Raw genomic sequence first — 15,858 nt, 5'->3', positions numbered from 1 at the left:
TTTTTTGGCAATCTGTATTCCTTCTTTGGAGCAATGTCTATTTAGGTCTTCTGCCCATTTTTGGATTGGGTTGTTTGGGGTTTTTTTTGATATTGAGCTGCATGAGTTGCTTGTATGTTTTGGAGATGAATCCTTTGTCAGTTGCTTCATTTGCAAATATTATCTCCCATTCTGAGGGCTGTCTTTTCGTCTTGTTTACGGTTTCCTTTGTTGTGCAAAAGCTTTTAAGTTTCATTAAGTCCCATTTGTTTATCTTTGTTTTTATTTCCATTTCTCTAGGAGATGGGTCAAAAAGGATCTTGCTGTGATTTATGTCATAGAGTGTTCTGCCTATGTTTCCTCTAAGAGTTTGATGGTGTCTAGCCTTACATTTAGGTCTTGAATCCATTTTGACTTTATTTTTGTGTATGGTGTTTGGGAGTGTTCTAATTTCATTCTTTTACATGTAGCTGTCCATTTTTCCCAGCACCGCTTATTGAAGAGGTTGTCTTTTCTCCACTGTATATTCTTGCCTCCTTTATCAAAGATAAGGTGACCATATGTGCATGGGTTTATCTCTGGACTTTCTTTCCTGTTCCATTGTTCTATACGTCTGTTTTTGTGCCAGTACCATACTGTCTTCAGTACTTTAACTTTGTAGTATAGTCTGAAGTCAGGGAGCCTGATTCCTCCAGCTCTGTTTTTTGTTCTCAAGATTGCTTTGGCTATTCGGGGTCTTTTGTGTTTCCTTACAAATTGTGTAATTTTTTGATCTAGTTCTGTGAAAAATGACAGTGATAGTTAGATAGGGATTGCATTGAATCTGTAGATTGCTTTGGGTAGTAGAGTCATTTTCACAATGTTGATTCTTCCAATCCAAGAACATGGTATATCTCTCCATCTATTTGTATCATCTTTAATTTCTTTCATCGGTGTCTTATAATTTTCTGCATACAGGTCTTTTGTCTCCTTAGGTAGGTTTATTCCTAGGTGTTTTAATCTTTTAGTTGGAAAGGAAAATGTGATGTTTTCTTGATTTCACTTTCAGATTTTTCATCACTAGTGTATAGGAATGCAAGAGATTTCTGTGCATTAATTTTGTATCCTGCTACTTTACCAAATTCATTGATTAGCTCTAGTAGTTTTCTGGTAGCATCTTTCAGATTCTTTATGTATAGTATCATGTCATCTGCAAACAGTGACAGCTTTACTTCTTCTTTTCCGATTTGGATTCCTTTTATTTCTTTTTCTTCTCTGATTGCTGTGGCTATAACTTCAAAAACTATGTTGAATAATAGTGGTGAGCGTGGGCAACCTCGTCTTGTTCCTGATCTTAGTGGAAATGGCTTCAGTTTTTCACCACTGAGGACGATGTTGACTGTGGATTTGTCATATATGGCCTTTATTATGTTGAGGAAAGTTTACTCTATGCCTACATTCTGGAGGGTTTTTATCATAAATCGGTGTTGAATTTTGTCAAAAGCTTTCTCTGCGTCTACTGAGATGATCATATGTTTTTTCTCCTTCAGTTTGTTAATATGGTGTATCACGTTGATTGATTTGCAGATATTGAAGTATCCTTGCATTCCTGGGATAAACCCCACATGATCATAATGTATGCTCCTTTTAATGTGCTGTTGGATTCTGTTTCTAGTATTTTGTTGAGGATTTTTGCATCCATGTTCATCAGTGACATTGGCCTGTAGTTTTCTATCTTTGTGACATCTTTGTCTGGTTTTAGTATCAGAGTGATGGTGGCCTCGTAGAATGAGTTTGGGAGTGTTCCTCCCTCTGCTATATTTTGGAAGAGTTTGAGGAGGATAGGTGTTAGCTCTTCTCTAAATGTTTGATAGAATTCTGAATGTTTGATAGAATTCTCCTGTGAAGCCATCTGGTCCTGGGCTTCTGTTTGTTGGAAGATTTTTATTCACCGTTTCAATTTCAGTGCTTGTGATTGGTCTGTTCATATTTTCTATTTCTTCCTGGTTCAGTCTTGGAACGTTGTGCATTTCTAAGAATTTGTCCATTTCTTCCAGGTTGTCCATTTTATTGGCATATAGTTGCTTTTAGTAATCTCTCATGATCCTTTGTATTTCTGCAGTGTCATTTGTTACTTCTCCTTTTTCATTTCTAATTTTATTGATTTGAGTCTTCTCCCTTTTTTTCTTGATTAGTCTGGCTAATGGTTTATCAATTTTGTTTATCATCTCAAAGAACCAGCTTTTAGTTTTATTGATCTTTGCTATCGTTTCCTTCATTTCTTTTTCATTTATTTCTGATCTGATATTTATGATTTCTTTCCTTCTGCTAACTTTGGGGTTTTTTTTTTTGTTGTTCTTCTTTCTCTACTTGCTTTAGGTCTAAGGTTAGGGTGTTTATTTGAGATGTTTCTTGTTTCTTAAGGTAGGCTTATAGAGCTATATACTTCCCTCTTAGAACTGCTTTTGCTGCATCCGATAGGTTTTGGGTCATCGTGTTTTCATTGTCATTTGTTTCTGGGTATTTTTTAATTTCCTCTTTGATTTCTTCAGTGGTACCTTGGTTATTAAGTAGTGTGTTGTTTAACCGCCATGTGTTTGTATTTCTTACAGAGTTTTTCCTGTAATTGAGTTCTCGTCTCATAGCGTTGTAGTTGGAAAAGATACCTGATACAATTTCAATTTTCTTAAATTTACCAAGGCTTGATTTGTGACCCAAGATATGATCTATCCTGGAGAATATTCCATGAGCACTTGAGAAGAATGTGTATTCTATTGTTTCTGGATGGAATGTCCTATAAATGTCAATTAAGTCCATCTTGTTTAATGTATCATTTAAAGCTGTGTTTCCTTATTTATTTTCATTTTGGATGAGCTGTCCATTGGTGAAAGTGGGGTGTTAAAGTCTCCTACTATGGTTGTGTTACTGTCGATTTCCCCTTTTATGGCTGTTCACATTTGCCTTATGTATTGAGGTGCTCCTATGTTGGGTGCATAAATATTTACAATTGTTATATCTTCTTCTTGGATTGATCCTTTGATCATGATGTAGTGTCCTTCTTTGTCTCTTGTAATAGTCTTTGTTTTAAAGTCTATTTTGTCTGATATGAGAATTGCTACTCCAGTTTTCTTTTGATTTCCATTTGCATGGACTACCTTTTTACCTCCCCTCACTTTCAGTCTGTATGTGTCCCTAGGTCTGAAGTGGTTCTCTTGTAGACAGCATATATATGGGTCTTGTTTTTGTATCCATTCAGCCAATCTATGTCTTTTGTTTGGAGCATTTAATCCATTTACATTTAAGGTAATTATCGATATGTATGTTCCTATTACCATTTTCTTAATTGTTTTGGGTTATTATTGTAGGTCTTTTCCTTCTCTTGTGTTTCCTGCCTAGAGAAGTTCCTTTAGCATTTGTTGTAGAGCTGGTTTGGTGGTGCTGAATTCTCTTAGCTTTTGCTTATCTGTAAAGGTTTTAATATCTCCATCAAATCTGAATGAGATCCTTGCTGGGTAATCTTTGTTGTAAGTTTCTCTTTCATCACTTTAAATATGTCCTGCCACTCCCTTCTGGCTTGCAGAGTTTCTGCTGAAAGATCAGCTGTTAACCTTATGGGGATTCCCTTATGTGTTACTTGTTTTTCCCTTGCTGCTTTTAATATGTTTTCTTTGTATTTAATTTTTGATAGTTTGCTTAATATGTGTCTTGGCATGTTTCTCCTTTGATTTATCCCATATGGGACTCTCTGTGCTTCCTGGACTTGATTAACTATTTCCTTTCCCATATTAGGGAAGTTTTCAACTATAATCTCTTCAAGTATTTTCTCGGTCCCTTTCTTTTTCTATTCTTCTTCTGGGACCCCTGTAATTCAAATGTTGGTATGTTTAATGTTGTCCCAGAGGTCTCTGAGAGTGTCCTCTATTCTTTTTAGTCTTTTTTCTTTATTCTGCTCTGCAGTACTTATTTCCACTATTTTATCTTTCAGGTCACTTATCTGTTCTTTTGCCTCAGTTATTCCGCTATTGATCCCTTCTAGAGAATTTTTAATTTCTTTTATTGTGGTGTTCATCTCTGTTTGTTTGCTCTTTCGTTCTTCTAGGTCCTTGTTAAACGTTTCTTGTATTTTCTCCATTCTATTTCCAAGATTTGGTATCATCTTTACTATCATTATTCTGAATTCTTTGTCAGGTAGACTGACTATTTCCTCTTCATTTGTTAGGTCTGGTGGGTTTTTGCCTTGCTCCTTCATCTGGTGTATGTTTCTCTGTCTTCTCATTTTGCTTATCTTACTGTGTTTGGGGTCTCCTTTTCATAGGCTGCATGTTCATAGTTCCCGTTGTTTTTGGTGTCTGTCCCCAGTGGCTAACGTTGGTTCAGTGGGTTTGTAGGCTTCCTGGTGGAGGGTACTAGTGCCTTTGTTCTGGTGATGAGGCTGGATCTTGTCTTTCTGGTAGGCAGGTCCACATCTGGTGGTGTGTTTTGGGGTGTATGTGGCCTTATTATGATTTTAGGCAGCCTCTGTGCTAATGGATGGGGTTGTGTTCCTGTCTTGCTAGTTATTTGGCATAGGGAGTCCTGCACTGTAGCTTGCTGGTCATTGAGTGCATCTGGGTCCTGGTGTTGAGTTGGAGATCTCTGGGAGATTTTCGCCATTTGATATTACATGGAGCTGGGAGGTCTCTTGTTGACCAGTGCCCTGAACTTGGCTCTCCCACCTCAGTGGCACAGGCCTGATGCCTGGCTGGAGCACCAAGAGCCTGTCCTCCACCTGGCTCAGAATAAAAGGGAGAAAAAAAAGAAAGAAAGAATGAAGATAAAATAAAGTAAAATAAAATAAGGCTATTAAAATAAAAAGTTATTCTTAAGAAAAATAAATTTTTAAGTAATAAAAAAAAAACGGACAGACAGAACCCTAGGACAAATGTTAAAAGCAAAGCTATACAGACAAAATCATACACAGAAGCATACACATACACACTCAGAAGAAGAGAAAAAGAGGGGAAAAAATATATATATATCATTGCTCCCAAAGTCCACCTCCTCAGTTTGGGATGATTCATTGTCTATTCAGGTATTCCACAGATGCAGGGTACATCAAGTAGACTGTGGAGATTTAATCCACTGCTCCTGAGGCTGCTGGGAGAGATTTCCCTTTCTCTTCTTTGTTCACACAGCTCCCAGGGGTTCATCTTTGCATTTGGCCCCATCTCTGCGTGTAGGTCACCTGAGGGCGTCTGTTCTTCGCTCAGACAGGACGGGGTTAAAGGAGCAGCTGATTCAAGGGCTCTGGCTCACTCAGGCCGGGGGTAGGGAGGGGTACGGATGCGGGGTGGGCCTGCGGCGGCAGAGGCCAGCATGACGTTTCACCAGCCGGAGGCGCGCCGTGCGTTCTCCCGGGGAAGTTTCCCTGGATCCCGGGACCCTGGCAGTGGCGGGCTGCACAGGCTCCCGGAAGGGGGGTGTGGAGAGTGACCTGTGCTCACACACAGGCTTCTTGGTGGCGGCAGCAGCAGCCTTAGCGTCTCATGCCCGTCTCTGGGGTCCGCGCTGATAGCCACACCTCGTGCGCCTCTCTGGAACTCCTTTAGGCAGCGCTCTTAATCCCCTCTCCTCACGCACCAGGAAACAAAGAGGGAAGGAAAAAGTCTTTTGCCTTTTCGGCTGCTCCAGACAGTTTCCCGGGATCCCCCCCGGCTATCTGTGGCGCACTAGCCCCTTTTGGCTGTGTTCACGCAGCCAACCCCAATCCCTCTCCCTGGGGTCCGACCTCCGAAGCCCGAGCCTCAGCTCCCAGCCCCGCCCTCCCCGGCGGATGAGCAGACAAGCCTCTCGGGGTGGTGAGTGCTGGTCGGCACCGGTCCTCCGTGCGGGAATCTCTCTGCTTCGCCCTCCGCACCCCTGTGGCTGCGCTCTCCTCCATGGCTCCGAAGCTCCCCGCTCCGCCACCCGCAGTCTCCGCCCGCGAAGGGGCTTCCTAGTGTGTGGAAACGTTTCCTCCTTCACAGCTCCCTCCCACTGGTGCAGGTACCGACCTTATTCTTTTGTCTCTGTTTTTTCTCTTTTCTTTTGCCCTACCCAGGTACGTGGGGTTTTTTTTGCCTTTTGGGAGGTCTGAGGTCTTCTGCCACTGTTCAGTAGGTGTTCTGTAGGAGTTGTTCCACATGTAGATGTATTTCTGATGTATTTGTGGGGGGGAAGTTGACCTCCGCGTCTTACCCTTCCGCCATCTTGAAGCACCTTCTTCCTTATGCATCTTAACTATCTAAGGCCAGTATCCTGTTTTTCTCCATCCTGAATTCCCCTCACTGTGTACCATCAGGGCAGCTGCAGTGGCAGATGGATTGATGCAGGCAACATTCGTTGTTTACTGAAATGGTAGTCAACATTTTTTGTCCACAGCTTCAACTGGAGCTAATGGAAGAGTTTCAGTTATTAGTAATGACAAAATCTTAGTATGATTACCAGGGAGGCTAATGCAGGGTATGTGACAAAATCATGGGAGGAGGGACCAAGAATTTGACAATTCAGAGTATCAGAAAATTGTCTATGTAGTAATTATTTAAAACAGCTGAGAGTTATGACTGTGATGATGCTGGAATGACGAGGAGTGAGTTAAGAAAAAAAATCTTCCAGCAATGAGGGCAACTAGGAGCAGTAGATTATGTAGTGTGATGATGTGAGATTCAAAGGTTAGGGAGGAGGAAAGAGGAAGGGAGGATTATCTGGAACTAGCTCTGAGGTGCACAGAAGATACATCCCCCATCTTCCTGCCCTAGAAAAGGGAGCAAAACCAGCTACAGTTGGAGAGATAATAGGAACTCCATATATGATTGTTCTGAGTCTACTTCAGTACTTCACTTCATAGATGAGGAAGTTATTTTTAACGTTTTGCAAATTCATAGTTACTAAATTGTGAAGAATTTTCCAGTGCAAAATGTGAATATATATAAACACAGATTAGTCCTGTACACTCTCTACAGATTCATTAAATTCATCACTCATATTTAGAATAATGAATCTCAGGCATTAAAAATTCCTCCTACAGATAACAAGGTAAATTATATCTTTCACTTTCTAAAATGGTAAGTACATGCATTTATTCTACTTCTAAATACGTTCAGCAGAAGAATTAAATAGGAAAAGGTTTTTTATCTTGTATGTTATTAATCTAAATTATTAATGGGTAAACAATTAATATATTACTTTTGCATACACATAATGGGAGGTGAAACAAAATCTAACAACTGGACTCTTTTTAAAAAAAAGAGTTTTTGAACATTGTTCATTCATTCATTCATTCTTTTTTGACATAAGTAGAAATTCTGACTCCTTCCTTTGTATTCGACATCTGGTTGCCAATGGCGCTGGGTCAGGCTAGCCCCCGGGCGGACAGTACAGTACACCATTTGATTTGCCTGAATTTGAAACCAAATGCTTTAAACGAGTGTATTTAAACTTCTCAGAAAGAGAAGATTAAATACTAGTATTAGGGGAAAATATTTTTCCCTACAAATTCCTTGGCTTGCTTTTATCAGGCAATGAAAATTTTATAATATAGCATTTTTATTTTGCCTTAACTGCCAAGAAAGTCAAAGTAAAATTTGGGGTTCAACTCTAGCAACAAGATATGTGTTTAGACACAGTTATTTCTCATGGTTTAAAAGGTCTTTAGTTCTGTTTATAGATTTTAGTGCCCAATTTAACATTGTGTTTAAGTTTATGGCATGCTTAATATCTTTTAGGAAGAAGTACCGTTTTAATAAAACCATAAATATTTTATGTTTTTCTCCTCTTAGTGTTTGCTCTTCATATGGCATCTGCCTTCTATTTTTTCATGAAAAACAGAACAATTAAGGAAAACTGTAATACTTTTTACACTTAAAAAAAATTCAAAAAGCCTGTGATAATTTTTCAACTAGGAAAGAGTTCACTTACTGCCCATATATCACTAATTCTATGTTTTAATAGAAAAAAATGCCTTTAAATACAATATTTACTAATATTAAATTGGTTAATTTATTACATTTAAAAATTCCTAGCTGTTTCTACTTTTTAAATATAGATTGCGTCAAAAGATAAGAAATAGCAGAAGTAAAACAAATTAATGACTGAAGGAGTAATTAGTAAAACTTTTTTGTGCACACACCAAAAAGACAGTTTGAAAACTGGGAGCTTTCAAACCAAAACACAAAATGAGGCTCAGAGGGATATTGTTATAAAGCAGCTTATATAGTAAAGAGTGACTATCCTTCACAGTGATTTTGTCTTAAATGATAGGGAATTGGTTAGTGGTTACCTCATATCAACCTTGGGAAACAGTTTAAGTTTTGCTTATGATTTCCAGAGGCATAAGCAAGAAATGACCCAGTTCAAGCTAGTCTTGCAAAATAAGCTACATTAAGCTTTGCTTGTAGGACTGAACTGGTTTTGTCTGCTTAGGGAATTTTCAAGGCTGGTCTCCATTTTTAAAAATTTTAACAGTAACTTGTTTTGTAAAACAACTTATTCTTTCTCTGTGATTTAAAAATGTATTTTGAAAATAATGGATCAGCTTTAGGCACATATAAAGATTACTTTCTTCATATATGAAATCCACTAACCTTTCTAGGAAATAAAATTAAATCTATTTTTAAGAATGAGACTAACTAGGAACCAAATAGACCAGGTAACTGCTGTGCTATTATTGTATGTGATCTGGCAACTCAATAAAACTGTTGGAGTAGAAATACAGAAAAGATGATTGATGAAGAAATGCTCTCTCTCCTGTACCACTTCACATTCAAGTTAAAATGTGAACATGGAGAATTTGGAGAAAGCAGTTTAACAGCTCTAGATATTTTCTTGATTAATACTTCTACCTTAAAATACAAATTTCAACAATTAAATGATTTTCATTCTGAAGGAAATGGAATTTCAAGTAATTGTTTTAATTAACCAAAGAATTTAAAAACTACCTATTTTTCATCTTCTTAAGTGGGTCAAACTCTTAGGAAAGGAATGAAGTGGCTGCCTTGGGCAGAGACATGATGAATATAGATCAAATCAAAATGTGATATGACTTGTTCCACTTACATGGCTTTTTAGAAAGCTTGCTCTGGGTCAAAAAAGGAAAAAAATGGTGCAAGAGCTTGGTAAGTTTTGTGTGACCTGAACTCAAATTCAGGTAAACATACGTAGCCTGAGTGCATTAGCTTGTAAATATACCCAGTTCAGTTCACTCACTTAACAGACATATATTGGACAGGAACGAGTTGCCAAGCAGGACACAAACTGTACTTTCAAAAGTCTGTGTGTGTAAAAGAAAATGACAACACACACTATGCTTTCAGGACAATTCAGTCTAATGGAGGGTATAAACAAAGGAATGATGGAAAGCAAAGCAAAGCAAAGATCCTGTGACAGCTACTGTGATAGACATCAACACAGATGGAGAAACTGGAGGGTGGGAGGTAAATTTGAACTCTGGAGGAGCAGGAAAGCTTCACGGGGGACATATCTGAATTGGGACTTGAAAAATATCCAGTTATGGAGAAGTGGATAAGAATTTCAGGCACAGGGAACAGATGATGAGAAGGCACAGAAGTGGCATATTTTCAGAAACATGGAAATTTGGGTAATTCTTGCACGGTGAAGTGGTGTGAAATAGAGCTATAAAAGTAGAATTGAATTGTATCATAAAGTGCCTTATATAAATGTGAATTTTGTTCCAAGCAGAGATTGAGGAATCAATAAATGTATTGTTTTGTTTTGCTTTAATTCAAGAATATCAATATTTTTAATTTTAAAATATTTTATAGGAATAACAGTGGATATGAAGAATTAATGTAAGGAGGAAATGGTTATTGTGATGTGAGCTACAAGTCTATTATAGGAGTGATCACAGGGAAAACATGTTTAAGAAACATCTCTGACATAGCTGATTGGATATTGAAGAAAAGGAAGATAGAGAGTTTAGTGATAATGTAGGTTTATTGAAAAAATGAATAATATCTATCAGTGAAGATAAGAAAACTTACTTGGTAAAGCTGTATAAATTCAAGAAATGACATATCAAATTTTTGCCATCTACACTGAACAATATGGGTATTCAATTATGCTCTCTTTTAGGATTGCAAGTAGGGAGACTCTCATAGGTGGTATACTTTAAAATATGTGTGCAGAGGGCTGTTCAGAAGTACACTCTTCCTCTAGAACCTGAGAAAAATTTTTTAAATTTGCAGGGCAGGTATAGAGACACAGATGTAGAGAATGGGCATGTGGACCCTGGGGGTGGGAAAGGGGAGGGTGGGACGAAATGGGAGGTTAGAACTGACATATATACACCACCATGTGTAAAATAGATAGCTAGTGGGAACCTGCTATAAAGCACAGGAAGCTCAGCTCTGTGCTCTGTGATGACCTAGACGGGCGGGATGGCGGGGGGGGGGGGGGGGGGGGGGCGCGGCATGGGAAGGAGGCCCAAGAGGGAGGGGCTATATGTATACATATAGCTGATTCACTTCGTTGTACAACAGAAACCAACACTACATTGTAAAGCAACTATGCTCCAATTAAAAAAAAAAAAATGAACCAGACTCTTACTGAAACGTAGATAATGGCAGTGTGAGGTTGTATCTTACCATTTAAGACCGTGCATGTATCAGATATTTATTTAAGAGACTGAAATGTTTAAAGGAGTTTTAAAATATATTTTGTTCAATTAATCTTTAAATATTAATCTTTAAATATTTGCAGTTTAGAAAGCCTAGACTGTAATCACCCACCAGAGACAAAGTATCTCATAATAGTTGACAGGGGAGATTCTTTACCCATATATCTGGGTTCAAATACTTCCTGTTATCTATTAGCTGTGTGACTTAGAGCAAGTGACTTATACTCTCCTTGCTGAAGTTTCTTCATCTGTAAAACAAGAATGATAATAGACAAGACTATTATTAGTAGAGTACTGTAATTACAATGAGGAATAAATAATAAAAGTAAACACTAAGAGTGCCCTTAGCAAAGGCTAGTAAGCACTGATCTAAGCATTTTAATACATGTTCTTATTAATTCCTTATGAGAAGCCCACAGATTATGTATTATTACCCTATTTACAGATGAGGAAATCATGGGAGAGATGCTGACTGACTTGCCAAGTCAAGAAGCCAGTGGTTGGCAGACTCACTCTTTGAACTCAAACAGTCAGGGTTGTTCACTGTCTGTCTTACAACCACTTTATTTCCTGATTCTTTCATGGGTGATTTTACTTTAAGCTTTAAAGGTAGGTGAGCTCACATATGTAAAGTATTTAAATCTTTACATGTATGTCTGGTATTGACTAAGTGCCAGTAAATGTTAGTTGCTTTTCTCACTACTACTCTTTCTACTACAATTTAATAGTTAACCTAGGAATGTCAGAAACTGAAGTGCCTGATATACATATGACATCTTATGTGCATAAATGCACAGCATCTTCTCATCAGTGTAACTGATACTTTGTTAGAGAAGTCTCTATCACAGCAGCTTGTTACTAGTAGCATTCTCTCTCTCTTTTTATTTACCTGGCTTATTGTTTGTCTGCTTTAAACTACATAAGAGAAGAAAGTTTGTCTACCCTTTTTCTGTTTCATACCCAGCAAACAGCTGGACACGTCATAGGCCCTTAGTAAATATTTGTGATAAACAAAGGTGAACACAATAGAAATAAGAAGAAAAGGATCTTTTTTCCCTTAGTAAATATTTATGATAAACAAAGGTGAACACAATAGAAATAAGAAGAAAAGGATCTTTTTCTTCCCTCAGTCACTTGCATAGCCTATCAACAACATCGAAATGAGGACACAGTGCATTATTTTTCTATAACCATTAACAAGGTGACAAGCAGGCCCTTAGCATAAAGAATGTGAGCATAAAAGAATTGTAAGAGAGGGCTCTCAGGCCCCCTTAATGGTACCATTGCCTTTCTCCCTGGATTACCTACCTGCTTTGTCTCAAGGGAAGCATAAGAAGGCAAATATATTTCCTAGAGTCGCAGCCAAGATGCAGGTCAGCTCCAGAAAACTATGAAATACCTGCTACAGGAGATTTCTTGGTTTTGGAGGAAAAATATTTGAATTCAAAGAAGAAATTTTTCTTCCTCCAAAAGAGATACGTATACTAATATATTGTGCAGAATAGTACTTACTTACCCTTATAGACTTACATAATCTTATTTCTATTTGAGAGTTAATACTACCAGATAACTTTTCTCCCCTTCATGTTCTCAGCAAGAATAAGCCATAAGGAGTATTGATATGTTTATTTTAATGTCTGAAACTAGACCCTAGCTTTCAAAGTTTTGGAGCACAGAATTATAATATAAAGAAACATGAAGAGGGAATATTTTTTAAAAAGAGTGAAAACCAATGATTTATTAGTGGAAGTTATTTTCTTATATGGAGACCTTTGGAGAAATGAACACAAGAAAGAAGATATGAAACCTTCTTAAATGTCAGTTTTTTGGTAAGAAGTAATTTCTTGGTACTGATTTTCACCTAAGAATGTGTTTGCGATAAGATTTATAAATTGTTTAGGATTGATTGAAAGAGTTGCTCTTAGTCTTATCATATATATTTTTATCACATATGTATATTTTAATTAATCATGTTATAATTAATATATGAGTGTATGTTGTGTAAAAGGTCATGCTGTGGACCTAAAATGTATACACCATGGTTCTAATCCCAAAAAATGTCATCGGAGTGATATATCAGTATAATGCAGAAAGGACAGTGTGATTCGTCGGTGAAAACAATGCTCTTACATGCATTGCATTTTGTTTACCAACAACAGTTACTCGATTTTGACTCAGTTCACCTGATCACATTTTAATAAATCAGTAAAACATACTGATGTCACCTGAATACAGTGTGAAGAATTGTCTGTGACCTCTGATAGCTATATGTTTATAGCTTTAGTCAGTAAAATGATTGCTGTTTTTACCATAGTAGAATTTTAATCTAGATACAAAAATTTAATTCAGAGGGGAAATTTGGTGGAATCATGTAATGAAAAGGAAAGAATGCCAGGGATAGAACCTCAATAGGATCTCTCTGGTTAGAGTAAGAGAAAGAAGATTGATATGTTGTAAACAAAGAGACATGATGATGAAACTCTCAATTCTAACCCAGAGCTCTTTCTCTAGTAAATCAAATTAAATACTTATTGCCTTTTTAAAATGGACTTTTCTCTCATCTTAAAATATTTAATAAAGTAATACTTATTTTAATATACTTACATAGTTCTTATAGTGTACATTCTAATGGTTATGCTTTTTTATGCTACAGTTCACAGAAACTTATGTTTAGTAATTCAAATATGAGCATATAGTGTCATCAATTTTTAAAAATCTAAACAACAGTCATATATGTTATATCATGAAAATATTGAAATATATAAATGAAAATTCAACCAACATATTTTTACAATGTTTTGAACCATGAGGTGCTTTATAGGCTTCTGCTCTTTCTTAACATTCAAATTAATTTTATTTAATTCAAAGCTCCTTCTTTAAATATAGGGGCAACATGTATTTAATTTTGCCAATTTAAAATAAAAGATTTTTGTGCTTTAATTAGCCATTCTCTTTGTGCAGTATCCTTACTGGGTATACTGTAATTATTTGCAAATAGTCCTTACTGCACAATCCATATTGTAAACAGAATTTGAATACGCCCTTTGAAAGGAATGAGGGAATTAATTAAATATATTTCATATATTTTCAAAAATGAACGTCTGCAGCCTAGAAATACCAATGCAAAAAGGACTAGATTTTTTTTTAACTGCAGGTATAATACTTTTGATTTGTTGCAAAAATAAATGAGTTGCAATAAGAGACAGAATGAAATTAGCGTGGTTTTGTACAGCTGTGTCTCACTTCAGAGAATAAATCTATTCTTGAAAATGCAGAAAATTACTTTAAAAAATTAAGCCTTAATTTAGACATACTAGCAAACCCCACTTTTAAAGGAACATTTGTTTGTGTATGTGTGTGTGTGTGTGTGTGTATCTTTGCTCAGTGCTTTGCATATAGTCTGAAGGGACAAAACAACTTTAGGGGAAAAAAACTATAAAATCTTTATTATGTATATCCAAATCACAAATTTCAAATTGTTTTCTCGAAAGAGTTTTTATATGGCTCATGTATGAAAGCACTTGTGTATTTACATTGACATAGAAGTGACAAAGCACCTACATGTTGAGGATGGTATTGGGGAGATTTTCATAGAATTTCAATATCTAGATTACGAGCTCCATGAGGACAGGTACTGTTTTATGTTTTGATCCCTGAAATGTTCCAAGCCTGTACATCGTACAGAGTGAGCACTCAATATATTCATTATTCTCGGAATACTTTTGTTGAATGAATGAATGGACAATTTGTAAATGATCACCATGCTTGTTTTAGATAATAAAAATGAGAATGTAACCAGTTGTAAGTTACTTGTTTGAGACAGGTAGTGGCAATACCTAATACCTAGGTTCCTAAGGCAGTGATATTGTCTTCAGTAAAATATTTTATTCTTAAGTACTAAATCAATGATAAAAGTAAACATCTAACCAAGGTTATTTGTACTAAAATGTTATACTCTTTTGTTCTATATACCTCCTTTCTTAAATCATCCTATGATTTACAAAGCATTTCTCCATGATCTAGATACATAAAGTAATATCAATTTTATTATGACAATTTATTTGTCCATTCAATAAACACTTAGTAAGTGCTTTCCTTCAGCAGTATGCTAAGTAGTGGGAATAAAATTGTGTACACGTGACTGCCACAGTCCCTGCCCCATGGACATCTCCTCTTGTGACAGAAACAAATAAAAAACAAGTAAACACATACATTAGCAAAATAAATTTGTCTTGTGATAGTGCTTTGAACAAAATTAATGGAGATTGGGGGTTTGGGGATTGAATGAATCTGTAGTTACAGTGATCAGGGGATGCACTTTCAAGGAAGTAACATTTAAGCTGAGATCTGAAAGTTGCAAGTTCAGCTTAAAAGTGACTTCCCCATTTGTATAGCGTCTAAAATTTCTCCAAAGGCAGGCATCTGTGCCACTGGGAGGGGGACAAGGAGAGAGGTTACTACAACTGTGAAGTGCAGTCATCAGTAGAGTTGGAAATGTTTGCATCGAGTAGTTAATTCCTATTTACCAAAATGGAAACGTCCCTATTATGTCAAATAGTTATTATGAGGCATCCATATTTTTTATGTTGTTCAACCAATGTTTGGGATGTTAAAATAACTGCCTAATAGAAAACAAAGAAATAGAATTTTAATAATACCCAAGCAAGCGCAGTATAAATTTATATATCAAATCTTGACTATATTTCTATTTTTTATTTGATTTCTTTATTTTATACATGTTTCCCAGGATAGTCCACTGGTCTTACAGTCTGACAGGAATGTAACAGTGAATGCAAGAAATCACATGGGGCAGTTAACTGGACAGCTGACAGTAGGTGAGTGCTTTGGGGTAAAGATTGCTCATACCATCTTACTCCATTTAAAACTCTGTGGTTGTTTAAATTGGGAAAAGCAGAAGTATATTATTTCTCTAATATATATTTAGGCATCCCATTCCAGCCCAATTAGCTTGCACATGATTTGATTTGTCATAGGCTAGTTATGGTCATTGTTACTCTTGTCATTGTGTTATTGTGAGACTGAATTGCCTATATTTTGCTGTTATTACTCTTGAATTATGAAATGTACCACTTTCCTAACAATATCTCCCTAGTATATGTTAAATTATAGTAAATAGGCTAAAACAAACATGAGATGTAACATCTATGTATCATTTGTTCTAAACAAATAATTTACTAATTATTATCTGCTTATAAACTTAGAAAAAATAATACAGTAATTGAGTCTAA

The 15,858-nt window shown here is 36.4% G+C and overlaps 1 protein-coding gene across 3 annotated transcripts in view; it reads left to right on the top strand.

Moving 5' to 3' along the window:
- SGCZ (sarcoglycan zeta) overlaps positions 1-15,858 on the top strand; it is an 887,168-nt gene that overhangs the window by 788,377 nt on the left and 82,933 nt on the right. For all 3 annotated transcript variants that reach the window (XM_065899871.1, XM_065899872.1, XM_065899873.1), the window contains one exon: positions 15,357-15,444. In XM_065899871.1, the coding sequence (XP_065755943.1) occupies positions 15,357-15,444 (88 nt within the window). The remainder of the gene's footprint in view (positions 1-15,356; positions 15,445-15,858) is intronic.

This window comes from Phocoena phocoena, chromosome 21 (assembly GCF_963924675.1).
Source record: "Phocoena phocoena chromosome 21, mPhoPho1.1, whole genome shotgun sequence".
NCBI classification, from domain to species: domain Eukaryota; kingdom Metazoa; phylum Chordata; class Mammalia; order Artiodactyla; family Phocoenidae; genus Phocoena; species Phocoena phocoena.
Note: the sequence above shows the minus strand (reverse complement) of the source record. Positions and strands in the feature narration are given on the sequence as shown.